Source organism: Anneissia japonica, unplaced genomic scaffold, assembly GCF_011630105.1.
Source record: "Anneissia japonica isolate Jap-2015-1 unplaced genomic scaffold, ASM1163010v1 scaffold287769_len469884_cov163, whole genome shotgun sequence".
Classification (NCBI taxonomy): domain Eukaryota; kingdom Metazoa; phylum Echinodermata; class Crinoidea; order Comatulida; family Comatulidae; genus Anneissia; species Anneissia japonica.
The window spans coordinates 279,815-295,385 of record NW_022734345.1 but is presented as its reverse complement, the minus strand read 5'-3'; the positions used below and the strand labels follow the sequence as shown (position 1 = coordinate 295,385).

At 33.9% G+C, this 15,571-nt stretch overlaps 1 protein-coding gene across 1 annotated transcript in view; it reads right to left on the bottom strand.

Annotated features, from left to right (window-relative positions):
* Nucleotides 1-15,571, bottom strand: part of LOC117116388 (ubiquitin carboxyl-terminal hydrolase 24-like) — a 45,764-nt gene that overhangs the window by 7,768 nt on the left and 22,425 nt on the right. The window contains exons 24-43 of the mRNA XM_033260417.1: nucleotides 14,762-14,955; nucleotides 13,320-13,545; nucleotides 12,953-13,112; nucleotides 12,447-12,602; nucleotides 11,839-12,070; nucleotides 11,486-11,547; nucleotides 10,939-11,127; nucleotides 10,571-10,682; nucleotides 10,111-10,255; nucleotides 9,759-9,878; nucleotides 8,494-8,715; nucleotides 7,703-7,785; nucleotides 7,065-7,203; nucleotides 6,187-6,306; nucleotides 5,538-5,755; nucleotides 4,360-4,499; nucleotides 3,712-3,868; nucleotides 2,533-2,755; nucleotides 2,211-2,314; nucleotides 1,134-1,247 (exon numbers count right to left, since the gene is read on the bottom strand). Of these exons, the coding sequence (XP_033116308.1) occupies nucleotides 1,134-1,247; nucleotides 2,211-2,314; nucleotides 2,533-2,755; nucleotides 3,712-3,868; nucleotides 4,360-4,499; nucleotides 5,538-5,755; nucleotides 6,187-6,306; nucleotides 7,065-7,203; nucleotides 7,703-7,785; nucleotides 8,494-8,715; nucleotides 9,759-9,878; nucleotides 10,111-10,255; nucleotides 10,571-10,682; nucleotides 10,939-11,127; nucleotides 11,486-11,547; nucleotides 11,839-12,070; nucleotides 12,447-12,602; nucleotides 12,953-13,112; nucleotides 13,320-13,545; nucleotides 14,762-14,955 (3,116 nt within the window). The remainder of the gene's footprint in view (nucleotides 1-1,133; nucleotides 1,248-2,210; nucleotides 2,315-2,532; nucleotides 2,756-3,711; nucleotides 3,869-4,359; nucleotides 4,500-5,537; nucleotides 5,756-6,186; nucleotides 6,307-7,064; nucleotides 7,204-7,702; nucleotides 7,786-8,493; nucleotides 8,716-9,758; nucleotides 9,879-10,110; nucleotides 10,256-10,570; nucleotides 10,683-10,938; nucleotides 11,128-11,485; nucleotides 11,548-11,838; nucleotides 12,071-12,446; nucleotides 12,603-12,952; nucleotides 13,113-13,319; nucleotides 13,546-14,761; nucleotides 14,956-15,571) is intronic.

Below are 15,571 nucleotides of genomic sequence, written 5' to 3'. Positions count from 1 at the left end.
CACCAGAGAGCCAGAAGACACAATTGTTGATATTATTATTATTATTATTATTATTATTATTATTATTATTATTATTATTTTAATATTATATTATCATTTTAATCATTGTAGTTTTATTGTATTATTAGTTATGAATGTTATTTATTTATTAATTATTTAATGTTATTTATTTATTTATTTATTCACTATTTAATAAGCCTATTAATAAAAAAAAATAATATAACAATAGTAACCATGAAATAATGCATGACAACCTTTTCTTCTTTTTTTTTTCTTTTGGCCACTTTTTCATGTCGCGTTTTTCGTTCCCAATTTTAATGTAGTTCTAATTGAAATCTTTTTCTGTGTGCTTTGTTCGGATGATTGAATTTTTATATTTGATGTTAATAATAATACTTAAAATAATGGTACGATTTTAATGATCCAATAATTAATAATTAAAATAATCGATTTTATTACTTATGTTTTTAACCTTATGTTTAACTGCTTATGTTTCAAATTTTATCTCCTTTTTTTGTCTTGTGCTCGTGTTTAATTGATGTTTTGATGTTTTATATTTGCCTACTTGCCATAGTTTTGTAAATTTCAATTTATTCTACCTTGATTGCGAATTTGTTAGGATAAAATTTAATCATAATTTGTAAATAATGCAATTCTTAATGTTTTTAATCTTTTTCTGAATGTCTGTGCTGTTTGTGTATTGTTTATTAATAATTAATCCTTTGATGTTTTTATATTACTTTCCTTTTATGTTTTTATATTACTGTTCTGTATTATTGTAAGTATCATTTAATTCAGTCTCAACTGCGATTTTGATATTGAATAAAATGAAATGAAATAAGAAAAAGAAAAAAAAGGAAAAAAAATAAAGAAATTAAATAATAAATAAATTAAAGAAATACAAATTTGGAATAAATGTAAAGGCTTCTTGTATACATTGAAATCTGTACAATTAACATTTACTCATGCGACAGGATAGCATTGGGCTACATGTTTACCAATAGCAAGATAACAGGTTGCAAATGACTACTGCAACAGCAGAACACAGTACACATACATCGTCGCCACTTATCATAATTCTTCTTCTCCTCAGTGAACTATCTACGATTGTTGATGATTACTCTAGTACTGACCTGATGTACGGTGTTCCTATTTCAGTATTGAGGTGCTTAATAAACCAAGCACAGCTGTGTGGACTGTTACGAAGCAGCACCTCTATGCAGTGTTCCCATTCATCCTGATCGTTCCTTCAAAAAATAGAGTACACATTTCTGTTTAATCTACATGAAAGTACAGTAATACAGAGCAAGAATCACAAACTACTGAACATCAACTTTTGCTGTCAATGTTTCTGAAGCCTCAGAATAGATATGCAATCATGTTTAAAAATTAGAAACTTTACATTTCTTTTAGGGATAAAGCAAGAAAAAAAAAAGCTATGTCAATTAGAACTAATGGAGGAATGGGAAAGTTAGTTATTTTACATTTAATTAAGCAATTGAAAACTTAGCAACTTTACATTTTTTTTAGGGAAAGCAAGAAAAAAATGCTATATGTCAAATTAGAACTAATGGGGCATGGGAAAGTCAATTATTTTACATTTAATTAGGCAACATTGTTTTGTCTTTACCCGATCCCTTCCTAACTTAAGGTCTAAAAAAAAAATGTTATGTTGGCAAACCTGACCGACTCTAGACATTTTTATTTAAATTTCACGAAGTTTACGTGAGCCAAGTCGGTGTGGTCGGGCATCACGCTAAATGTTTCAAAAGTGGTCCAAGGATGAAAAATATGACAATTAGGGGCTTTAAAGGCATATTTTATTGATTTTATAGATTTCAAGGCAGTTAAAAAAAAAAAAAAAAAAAAAAAAAATCCCTACCTACCCTAATTTTTGGGGCCTGTTACGCCATCATAAAAAATTTTTTTTAGGCCTAATCCCTCTCTTGCCTACCAAATTTCTCCTTCCTTCCCTGTCATGCACATGTTGTCTCCATCTTCTAAGATTCACATTCATCCTCTCTATCTTATCACTCTATTTCTTCCTTCGAAATCTGATACACTCCTCACCAGCAAACTCATCTATTTAGCCTTTTCCAAATTTCCTTCTATTAATTCTTTTCTCCTCAGTCTCTCACTCATTCAACCATCAGTATCAAATGCCAATATTGCTAAATAAATTCAAAAGCCCAGATATAGAGAGCACCAACCTGAAAGACTTTTTGGTTCTGAAATAGGTGTTCAGCAGGAAGTTTGTCACTAATTCAATACTTGTTTCTGCCATTGCACTGTAATCCTTCAGGTATATATGACTCTACATAAAAACACAAAATAAACATATGCTGCATGAAATTTCTATTGATAAAGATAATAACGTGTTTAACATTCATTCATGGATTTTAAAACAAGGAATAACAGCATACATGGACATCCCCATACTCCATATAAAACTAATAAAAACATATTTTATAGTTGATTCACTAGTGTTTTAATAACAAGAGATTTGAAATGGTACCCTTTTTTTTCACTTACACTGTTGCACGATACGAGTGAGCGAATAAAATTAAAATAGTCGGCACTGAAGATGTCCCGATTACGCATATACTGCAAGTTGTCGTCCAAGATGAATTTCTGAATTGTCGGCGACATCTTATCTACAAAGATACCACGTCTTTCACCCTTCTGAACAAGGGCAGAGAGTTCATTTAGCTCGTCTGAGTTGTGTATTGGAGAAAACTCCGGAGACGAATTTATACTGAGATAGAGATAAATGCATCGATTATTTAATGAAGCTATCAACATAATAAAATAAAAAACAATTATGAAAAAAAAAGGAAAGTACAGTCGGTTGGTTTACAGTGCATTATAAACCCATTCTCATCATGAAAATTATTTGCAGGGAGTTGTTCAGCAAGTGATTTTGTAAAATCTAACATTATTGTAGGAAATAATACAAGACGATTTCATCCAGAAATTAACACATAAATTTACACAACATGATTGAAACAAAGATTCTACTGCATAATCTTATATTTAAATTAAATATGTAATACAGTTGAACTTGCTTAATTCGAATCCATAATGATTTTAAAAGATTGTTGAACTTAAATAAAATTTGACTTAACAGATCGTTGGAAAAAAAACAATTTGGCATGTAAAATAAATTGACTATCGATTATTAAAGTTAGGCGAATTATATTATATATATATATATATTGTTTTGCATTATATGGCCGTTTGCTGTTTTATGGGTTTTTCCCATTTGCCTTTCAAACTTATATATTATTTAAGAATCTCTATTGAGATCCAACGCCGCCATTGATGCACGGTAGAGATTGCATCTTTAGATCTCCGATCTTGTTCACAAATTCACGGACTAGTGCTGTCTGATAAGAATTTTGTAGGATGCATTAAGAATGACAAAATATTCTCTGTATCTACTGGAACTGAGCCGCATAGCTTGTATTCCACTATTTGCATTCACACCTGGGCTGTGTATATATATTGCCTTGGTTTGGCTCTGTAATCATTAGTGGTCGTGGGACTAGTTTGGGCCCTGCCTAAGCTGGTCAAACGTTTCGTTTGGGTCTGTACCCTAGCTGCACTGATGAGGCCTGGAAGGCCGAAACGGATCCGTCTGCAGATATTGGGATTCCTTCCAGTGGATGCTTAGTTTATTTTGTCATTCTGATCTAAGAGACAGGTACTTACACTTGAATGTCCCCTTCGCTGTCATGTTTCAGAATGGCTGCCCTTGGAACTGATGACCGCTGCAGCGTTGAATCTGGAGTTTTAGTTCCCTCAATCTTCTCATAGAAAAGCATATATCCACTCCAGTAACGTAACCTGGTCTCTGAATACGAAGTTCCTAGTAACAGACATAAAACACAAATTAGGCATCCCATACATGTATATAGCTGTCCTGTACCAGTCTTAGATTTTTCAGAATTTGAATTAATTCTGAAAATCTAGCTGAAAAATAAACACACTGACACACAGGTGGCTAATAAGGGATGTTACATAAATAAACAAATAAAAATATAAATCATTCAATCAATTAATACTTTATAGTCCACTTTTTATTACAAAAACATAAATTCATATCTTGGTTTAGCAAAGAAAAAATAAGAAAATTACATAATTTAAAAATTAAAACTATTAAGGATTTTATTTCAATTGGAAATGGGATGGACTCCAGCCTAATGGGCTCTGTTCACAAATCATGTTTTATCTTGTACAGTATGTGCATGAGCATCGAAATAAATTCAATCATTTAATTCTAATAAATTTTTTTATAGTACCAAAATGTGAATACTTGAGACTGTTGCTGTAATGAATACACTATGCACAAACACCTACCATGATCATAGAGCTTGGGTTTATAGGAACCACCAAAACATTCGGTCTCAATCGTGCTATCTGTCATGTCAAAGCCTTCTACTACTGTGTCATTGAACTTGAACCATTTACCCTTACTGGCGTTGTTCATGGATGTTCCCCTATTCAAACGAAAATTAAAGTTAAAATAAAAAATGAAAGCACTACAAAAACAATAGTAAACATTGAAAATACACTTGAACAATTAGTGAACATTGGTTAAATGCAGTATAGTAGTAACATTAACTGTTTAGTTGAACCCACTGTAAAGTGGCTGAAACTTTTATGTACTGTACTTAACTTATCATTATAAATGTTTCTACAAGATTTCCTAAATGTTAATTCCAATACCTGGTGAGCAAAACACAATCTAATATACTACTAATATTTGTATGTTTCTTTTGATTGTGGATGACACATTATCTGCTAAGTGACACCATGGCCTCCATTGCCTGGTTTATAAGTGGTAAGAACTAGTCTGTTGACTATCGGACAATTAGTCCTACAGGATGAGGTCGTAGTGGACCAAAAAATATCAAAATAACTCCCTGCTTTTCAAAAGGGATGCCCTGGGTTCTTTAACGTGTACACAATTGAGTTGTGTACACTGAGTCTTGTTTTATCTGATAATAATTACTTGGATTTAACACTGCATCTATAGAGGTAGTTTTTGCATATACTCATGTACTGCTAGTGGACTAAACTCACCCAAGTATTAGACAGACCCACCACTAATTATTTATTTCGAAGATATTTTGTGAGGGTGGTCCATCCAGCCTGAGCTGATCTATTGGGGCCCTCACTTAACTTCAGTGATCTGACATGACCCGGTGTCTCAACACAGCATGTGTTTAAAGAAATCCTTACCCCACCCTGATAAACTGTTGGGGCATAGTTTCTTCCACCATCACACCCATTCCCAATGATGACTGTCAGTATGTTAAGGTCTACATATTCCTGAGATTAAGCATAAAGTGATTCTGAGAAGCCTTTGGAGGAGGGAAACCTTATGCAGTGGAGTGGTAGATCCAGAGGTAAGGTAAGGTAAACAAAGAAATACACAGGAAAAAGATAAAACAGATAAATAACTTTTGGAAGGTATTTCCAAAAGTTTATAACCACGGTGACAATTATGCGATCGGACTAGAAAGTAAACGTACCATCTATCCCTTATAAAGGAATAATAATGGCCAGCGTTTGCTTGCCCACTATGGACGAGAACGCCAACTAGTTGATAAAGTTCATCAAGTTTGCTGTGCTTGGCTTTGGTCTTTGTTATGCTCTCTGTCGGTGCATCTACTTCTTGCTGCTCGGCATTGTTCTCTCGTCGACTCATTCCTTCTGATGTGTATGGTTCCATATCCAACACCCACGGAAACTGCCAGAAAAGAAAGCATCAATAATATATAAATCCTGCAATGTCTACATTCAAATTATTGGCTTTAACCCACAACGAAAAGCCATTGTTTTGTTGTGATTTTTTTTTTCTATCTTGTTTTCCTAAGTTTTTCAACAGGGTTTTTTTTTTTTGTTGTTTGTCCCTTTAATCACTTACTGTTCTCTATTCGTCTTCAAACACTGTCCAAGCAAAGACCATCAACAAGTTTACATATTTAAAATGATGTCACTCTACATATTCATAATATTAGTGAATGGGTAATTAAATTAGCATTTTAAACTAGTTAAAGCTAGGTTTAATGGCCTGTCCCAGCCAACTTATACCCTCCCCCAGACTGGCAAATCCTTGCACCAGACAAAAATTCATTGAGTTTTTAAGATGAAAAAAAAAAATTTCCAAAGAATTTCTACCTTAAAATGATCATCAAATTTCAGGGCTCTTCCTGCCTCCCAATCATAGCCAAACCGCTTCAAATGAATTACCAACACTGGAGGTAACGTTTTGATGCATGTTCTCTTAATAGTATTGCGCTGAAACAGAACAACAATTGTAAAACAACAAAATGTTTATCATGTTTTTAAACCTCATACCTGCACAGTATGTTTTTATAATTTCTCCCAGACTTAGGAATAAACTCCAACTCATTATACATTAATTGTTTGCTGCCAAATCATATTGGATAAGCTATTGCTTCTTTAAATCCTAGAATTATTATATCCATAGTCTCCATCCAAACATTTTCTGATGATGTTATTTTATTTTAATTTCAAATCATCATCTAACAGCAAAAAGCCAATTACAGGATGCCTAAAATAATACATTACATAAAAACATGTAAAATACTGTACAAATAAATTATTAATTATTGATACAATTATATATTGGAAATTTTAAAAAGATATTGCATTTAATACATAAAAGTACATTACAAATATAGTATTGACAGAACACATAATCCCTAACTCATTATGTTATGGCAATAATACATAATTTTTCTTGGTTTTGTTTCCATGTCCTTAATGTAATATAAGATTAGTATAATTTGCAGCCAAATATTTTAGAAAGGCAATGATATTACACATTATCTTTAAGGCATGAAATCTGAATACTGAAGGCTATGAAGCTAAATACCGAGAAGAAATCATTATTACAATATTGTCACCCATAACCATTGTGTGTATAGTGTGTGTTCACAGGGTGTGGGCTATCCCTGACATTCTACAGCAGCTGTGATACCATTCTTTTCCACAACCTTTGCCAATTTTATTTTTCTGACGTTCCTTTTTACCTTTTCATTGCACTTTTCGCAAAGATATGCATTATCCCCTTCCAACATCTCACCACGAACAAACTGCTCTAACGAGGCCTCAAGGTTCTGACTTTTAACAGTAAGGTTTAGAGCAAAGAATTCTTCCTCTCGTTCGTACCTTAAAATATATAAATAGCATATACCATTGAGCACAAAAATACAAAACATATAGTCAATACATTTACATACAGGGAGGGGCATTTTTAAGATTATGCTTTTATACTGCCTGTTTGTACCAATGGTTTAGTTTCTTGTTTAGATTTCACAGTCTACAGTTACATTTATAAAAAATAACCAAAAATAAACGCATTGCCATTATTACCTAAACAGCATTATAAATCCTAACACAAGGTTTAAATTTAAAGGGGTTCCAAATCTTTTAAAATTATTGTATATCTCAACTACAACAACACATAACACTTTATGCAAATCTGTCTTTACATAACTGGATCAAGCTGGCCTCTACTGTAGATAAAAACAAGTAAACAACATTCAGTTGTTTGTCAAAACATGCTCACTATCTCCTAACATCTTTACATAATTCTAGAATAATTCTATTTAATGTTGCCAGAAAACGCTTGGCAACAATATATATTTAGTTTTGTCAATTAACTTACCTATGAGGGCAGTCTTGACATATTTTCTGGTCTGTGAAGACTCCCTGGAATTTGCTTTTGAATACCTGTTTCTTGCCATTTGCCTGAAAACAAAAACAAACATGTTTCAAAAAGGGAGGTTTACATTAAACATAAATTAATCATTACAAACAAATGAAAATAATTATTTATTGACATACACAATATGTTTAAAAATGAATAAAATCAATAAATTCTTTTGTTTTGATTGATATCGAGTACGAAGTAAATACAATGTTATGTAGATAATTAATGCTCTATAGATCTTCCATCTTGAAAGGGAAATGGAAAAAAATGAAATATATCTATCTGATTGAATTTAACTGTAATGTAATAACTAATAGTTAGTTTGATATAGACATTTATACTTGGTCTCAAAGAGCTCAAGGCGTAGGTTAGCTCTTAAAGTAACTTGCTTCTCCCCTAAGGGTCTCTTTGTGTCCAAGCTACCCAGTAATTCGATACCACCTACTCTCCTCTGTCCACAACAGGGACTGTATGAACCAGAAAACCAGGGTAACCTCCTACTCGTATCAAAAGATGTTCTGGGTTCTGTAAGGTGCACATGAGCCAAATTGTGTATACACGGATTATGGTTTGTAGTCCTTATCCGAGAAGACTTGTTCCACCCAGCAGGACCATAGAAAAGGGTGCCATTCAAATCAATGCCGATATCATGGCTATAGTTTGCGGCCCCCCTGACTCAACCGCTTGGCCATTCAACCATCATGAAAGTGAAAGGTGATGTTAAAATGCCGTAGCAGCACACATACCTTGAGGAACTCATCAATCTGATCTGTTAGATCAGTGAAAAATTCAAATGCATCTTGCTGTTCACGAATGTTCACTGGCTCACCCCACAGTTTGAACACTCGCCAAAAACGATCCGGCTCATAAAACTGCAGCTTACTTTCCATCAGGTGACCGAAGATCATTTGAAGCTGGTAGAAAACGGTTTCCTCATCATCATCGTTGTCATGGCAGCTAAGTATTTCCTTTAAAAAAGAAAATAAAAACACTAACTATGACAATTATTAGTAAGTAATCATCATAAAATATTTAAAAAATACATCACTTACAAAAATTAAAATAATTCCTTAAGCTGTCAAAAATATCAATTTCATTTTGACAAAAAAATGTTGTGCGCTTATATAGATATGATGATCATGATGTGCCTCTATATGGTCATGATGTGCCTATATATGGTCATGATGCACGTATATATGAATATGATGCACCTATATATGAATATGACGTGCCTATATATGGTCATGGTGTGCTTCTATATGGTAATGATGTGCCTATATATAGTCATGATGTGCCTATATATGGTCATGATGCACCTATATATGAATATTATTTGCCTATATATGGTCATGGTGTGCATCTACATGGTCATGATGTGCCTATACATGGTCATGATGTGCCTATATATGGCCATGATGTGCCTCTATATGGTCACGAAATGCCTATATATGGTCATGATGTGTCTATAATATGGTTATGATGTGCCAATATATGGTCATGTTGTACCTACAGTATATGTAGTCATTATGTGCCTATATATGGTCATGATGTGTCTCTATAATATGGTCATGATGTGCCAATATATGGTCATGTTGTACCTATATGTAGTCATTATGTGCCTATATATGGTCATGATGTGTCTATAATATGGTCATGATGTGCCAATATATGGTCATGTTGTACCTATATGTAGTCATTATGTGCATATATATGGTCATGATGTGCCTACAGTACATATGGCCACGATGTGCCTATACATTGTCATGATGTGCTTATATATGGTCATGATATGCCTATTATATGGTCAAGATGTGCCTATATATTTTCGTGATGTGCACCTATATGGTCATGATGTGCCTATATATGGTCATGATGTGCCTATATATGGTCATGATGTGCCTATATATGATCATAATGAGTCTTGTTTTTGTCAAATAAAATGTTATAGTCTGGACAGAGCCTCAAACAGGATGAGGATATACAAAAATGGTTTCAGTTGAAAACACTTTACCTCACGAATACCTGGAACCATATAAAGAAGCTGAATTACAGAATTCATGTAACAAGTAGCACCACCATTCTTCAGACCAACATACCCACTCGGTGATCGACCGTCCACTGGTGGTGATAACTGCAAAACAATTAAATGAAGGTACATATTGATTAAGATTAGGGAAGATAAATTATAATAAGACATACCGTACTTTATACGGCCATCACATGGCAGAACAACGTAACTGCTATTATATTTTTGTGCAGTTGCGTTGTTTTACCTTGGAACAGACGCATAGTCATTTGCACAACCAATAGCAATCCTATGAAAAATAGAGCACTACACCGCTAGACCACCACTGACAACTTACATCCCATTGCGGCTGTACAGAGGGAGTTGGCTGATGATGCATCAAGGACAGGTGTTGAGCCACCTGTCTAAGATTCTCGGCACAATCTTCACAAAGAGTCACAAGCAGATCATATGCAGCAGACTTGGCATCATTACACACCAACCTTCAAAATACAATGAAAAGAGAAATCTGAGGCCTAGGTTCAGCATCTCATCTCTTTGTCCAAAGCAGGACCTACTGACAGCAATGTCTCTCTTACCTCCGCCAAGCCACCATTCCGCAAAAAAAATACCACAACCATACGTGTAAATGATTACAGAAGCCTTTTACAATAGCAATTATTACATATTACGCTGTTGTATTGATTATTTATACCTCTGACCCAACATCACTTTAAGTCCATTTCATCTCACATGGACCTGAGACTGGTCATTTACGAGAGATTCAACTGTATTAACAGCATAGTGAAATAACTTACTTGGGGTTGAGGTTTAAGTTTGATGTGATCCTTGGGTTGTTTGCATTGGCTAGAATCAGACGAGAAGCTGGGTACAAATAGTCATTCAGCATGTTGGAAATTAACTGTTTCCCTACAAGAAAAACACTTTGATTATAATTTTATGTTATTAACTGTTTGCTTACAACAACAAACACACACATGGTTATTAATTTGAAGTTATTAACTGTTTAGCTACAAACATAATATGCAACATTAACAGCCAATCATACCAGAAATAACTCAGCATGTTTACACCTCAACAGGAATAAAAGGATGAACATAGATCCACCAAATGTATAGCATTGAAATGCCACATAAACATGTGTCAGAAACCATATATAATTTACCTATCTGTTTCTTATCAACATTCTCACAAGTCAGAAGACTCTTCATCAACTGCAGATGCCCTGTGATCAACTGGTTCTCCATTTCAACAGCACTTTCCTCACCAGCACCAGACTCGAAATTGCCAAGCCACTCTATTTCATCTTCTAGCATTGATCGCGGGTTCACCCCAAGAATACTCTGCTCTTGGCCTTAGGCAGAAAACATAATGGAAGTAAAGACATTAAATATGAATTGAACAATTTGATTATATTTAACTTGAAAGCAGTTCTAAAAGTATACATAAAACAAATTACTTTCTGTGATAACTTTAAACAGGTAGGAAATATTCTTTGCCATCAACATCATCACTGCTACTGCAATCATATTCACCAACACTGTCAATACCGTAATAATCACCATTGCCTTTTCATTTGTTGAATTATTAAATTTATATTATCATCACAATTGCAGTAAAGAACATCATTAAACATTTTAATTTCATTTCATTAGAAGTATCAAATAACCCTTGTTATGTACATTCATTAAAAAAATGCAGTGTTATCTCACTTGTCAATCTTTCGAATAAAAGACATCTTAAATCAAAATACTGCTTGCACTGACTCAGTAATCTGCAAAAGGACGAAGAAAATTATTATATTACAAAAAAAAATATGATTGTACAAACACAAATATGATTGTTTCATTATCCCAAAATTATTTTTTAACCATTAAAACTCTAAAACATGTAAGTAGCAATCAACATAATCAACTAAAATTCAATACAAAGTTGATAAAAGGAAACAGGTACATGAAACATAAATTTAAAATGCTGGATCTTCCAGCATAGCAACTACATCACTCTTGTATCAATCAATCAGTCAAAATCACTTATTAAAGGTTCTTCGTTCCTATAAGCATACCTTAAGTTTGAAGCTCTGGTGTATGTACTGGTGATCCACAATGGAACATGGGCTTTGATCAACACCTGAATTAGAAAGAGCCTTGGCTGAAGAAGATAGGGGCTGTCTGGAATATGTGTAGTAGCTAGTATGTACAGTTGCTCCATGGCAGCTCTCCTGACGTCCTGGTGACCTGATGCTAACAGAATCTCTATTATGAAATCATTTACTGATGGTAGGCTGTAGAAAGAATCTAGATGCAAGAAAGTAAAAGAAAATATTTAAAGTTATGGTGAAAGAAGACAGAAGACACAAAAACTTATTATTTAGACAAAAGAAAATGTTTAAATCATGACAACGCCTGTGCGAATGAGCAAGGATTGGTTTTAACGAAGGTCATGCAATTCTTAGCCTAATCTGTTACATTGTCCCGGAGTCCTGAGCAATATTTGGTTACTAAATCTGCCTCTTTATACCAATGTATACAGTGGAAATCATTGCATGTGTTATCAGTGTGTTGGTTTGTACAGACAGCTTTTTGACTGTCTCCAAATGGAAGAGGTAGTTGTATGACCTACTTGTGGTACATAGATCTTTGCTGTTGTGGAGTGTTAATGCATAATACTTACTAAGTAGCTGGCTACGTAGTTGAAGGCAAGCAACAAGCAATTCCAAAGCATCCCGAGCAATCATGGCATCACCGGTGGATACCTTAGACTTCAACAAGCAGACGCCGCTTTGTAGATGCAGTACATCACTCTCACTTGATGAGCTCGCTGTACTTCCTAATTAATCAATAATTAAGTTTTTTAGCATTTATAAAATGTCTCTCCTGGAATTTCATAAAAATAAATTATTAAATTATTTTCTGTACATCTAACTTACATTTTCAATTTATATTTACTGTGGTATGTATTGTAATTTTGTAATTTAATCTGGACCTTAATGCCAATGACTAATGTTGCATGTCGCCTAGAATGATTATGCAAAATATATCATCTTAAAGCACTTTAAAAATGTAGAGAAAATAAATTGAAATTTTTTAAAAAGAAATCATATAGTTTCTTAAGAATAACTTGTAACAATACATCTAACAAACACAAAAAATAATAATATAATACATAGTATGTCTTGCCTGTACTACTCTGCCTGCTTCTCCTACCCATATTGAAAGATGGGGCATTGCTTTCCTTAATTTGATTTGTGCTTGCCAAATATAGTCTCCCTGCAGCCGCCGCCCAGGTGACTCGCATGAATTGTGCAATCATGGACGTATACTCTGTTGGGCTCATTGTCTGGAACATAAGAGAATAACTGATTAAAAAGATGGGATCTTATAATGCTTTGCTTTCCTTAATTTGATTTGTGCTTGTCAAATATAGTCTCCCTGCAGCTGCCGCCCAGGTGACACGCATGAATCGTGCAATCATGGACGTATACTCTGTTTAAACTTCTAAACGTTGAATTACATATCTAAAAAAAAAATATTTTAATCATTTTACCTGGATGACAGATATTGCAACTGCTGTTCCCTCTTTCCCACTGAAATCACCACCGGCACTTTCAAAACTGTTCATTCGATTCCAGAGGCTAGATTTCCTTGGGGATGAGGAACCAACGCTGGAGCTGGAAAAACCAGAGCTATCCAGTGTTGCTTCATGCTGACTGGACGATATTGACAGATCATTCTCCATTAAAGCAGTCATTGTTTGACCGCAAAGTACAAATCTGCACAAGACAATCACATTTTCAAGTTTACAGTTTGAGTTTCTAATGTATTGTGTATATTTTTTAGTGGTGGGCCTGTAACCAATTTCATTAAGGAGACCTTACTTTCAGGGGGCACTATGTGATCTGATGTAGCCTAGTAGTAGAGCTCTTCTAAGGGATTGTAGCTCATGGTGCTGAAGCTATTCTAACATGTAAATGGTAAATTTCATAATTATTTTCATGTTTTTGGGGTTTTTTTATGCAAGTGGAAGGGTGATTTAGGTTTATCAGAGGGATTCACTCAAAAAAGGGTTCAACCAAACCACAAAATCTCAATTTGGTTATGGACCAGGTGTAAGGAAGGGTAGCAGAATATAAATATGGAAGAGGATAAATTAAACATAACAGCTAATCAGAGAACCAAGATCTCAAGATGCTAACAATCTTAAGATGTGTACTCCACATCAAGCAATGTTCCATGGCACTGAACAAACATGTGGAAGAATCATTGCTAATACTACTAACTGCATACTAAATATACCACTAAATATACAGAATTCCAGGATTTTTAACCTGGAAATTGAGACCCTAGTAAAACGATGCCAATCAGGCCCCTCGATGTTATCAGGTCAATTAGCTGATAAGGGCCTTATTTGAGCAGATGGTTAGCCCAATGCTTATCAAGAATACACTTGAAGTTGTTAATTGTAGAGGCAGCAACTGCTTCTTCGGGCAAAAAATTCCATGAAATAACCACTCTTCTCAAAAATGCATTTTGACGCAACTTTGCTCTACAAAAAATGACGTCTAAGCTTGAGTGAATGACCACTAGTTCTAGAACCATGATCTGCTTTAAAAAGCTTATTAACCTGACAATAGTCAATACCCATTAAAAACCTAAATACCTGGCCTGGGATTTATCAATTTCAGCTTAGCAAATATCTTAAGTCAAAAAAGTTTAGATGTCCCTAAGCAAATATCTTAAGCTGAATTATCAAACCATCTTAGCAAAATCTTAGCTTAAAAATCATCTAAGATGGTTCATACGTACAACTTTTAATTACGACTTTTTTAATTTTAAGCAATTTTTAAGTTAAAGCAATATTGATAAAATTGACTTAAGCAAAATAATCGACTTAAGATGAATTAAAGTTGGTTTTTAGTTTGATAATGTTGGCAAATTTAGTATTTTTAGTCTGTCAGGATAGGAAAGATGGTTCCTCTGAAATCATACCTTGCTAGTTGAATACAAATCGAGTAGCACCCCCTTCTAGTCTCCTCATCCGCATCAGCTGGAATTGCATCTTTCTGTAAGATGCTCACAATCAGACTAAGTCCCCCCGCATTGAGGAAGGCTTCACGGAACCGCCTTGTTGATTGAATACCATTATCTTCCTGATTGGCAGGCATCAGGCATGCATTTAGCACCTGCAATTTCAAAATGTCTCAAATGTTAAATTCAATGAAATTTATTTCAGAAGAATACCAATATCATTCACATTAATTAACTTCATCTTATCTATTATCAAAACAACCATTATTCCCACCATTGATCAACATACTGTAACTACGGCTGTTGTAAAATACATACATACCGTAAAACTTTGAATTGAAGCCCAGTGGGCTTAATCCTGAGTTGAAGCCCCCTCTTTAGTTTGCAAAATTAACCTACATACACTGTACATTAATTTTCAAAAAACAAAATAAATCAAAAACTGGTTTATACAGTAGTTTAGGTGATTTAATGCCAGTTAAATACACTCCAAGATACAGATTGATGTTAAAGTGGCTTTATTTATTGTTTTATGGTATATATTCAGAAAATGTACAGCATTCATTTTGAAAAGAAGCCTTTTTTTTTTTCCCCAACCATATTTAAAGGGGGTAACCCTTCCAGTTTAGCTCAGTAGGTTAACTGATATTTAGGGGCCCTTTTTAATAAAATTTATAAAAAAACAGTACAAACAACATCATTACAACATAATAATAATAAAAATAATAATAATAATAATAATAAAATAATAATAATAATAACAATAACGTA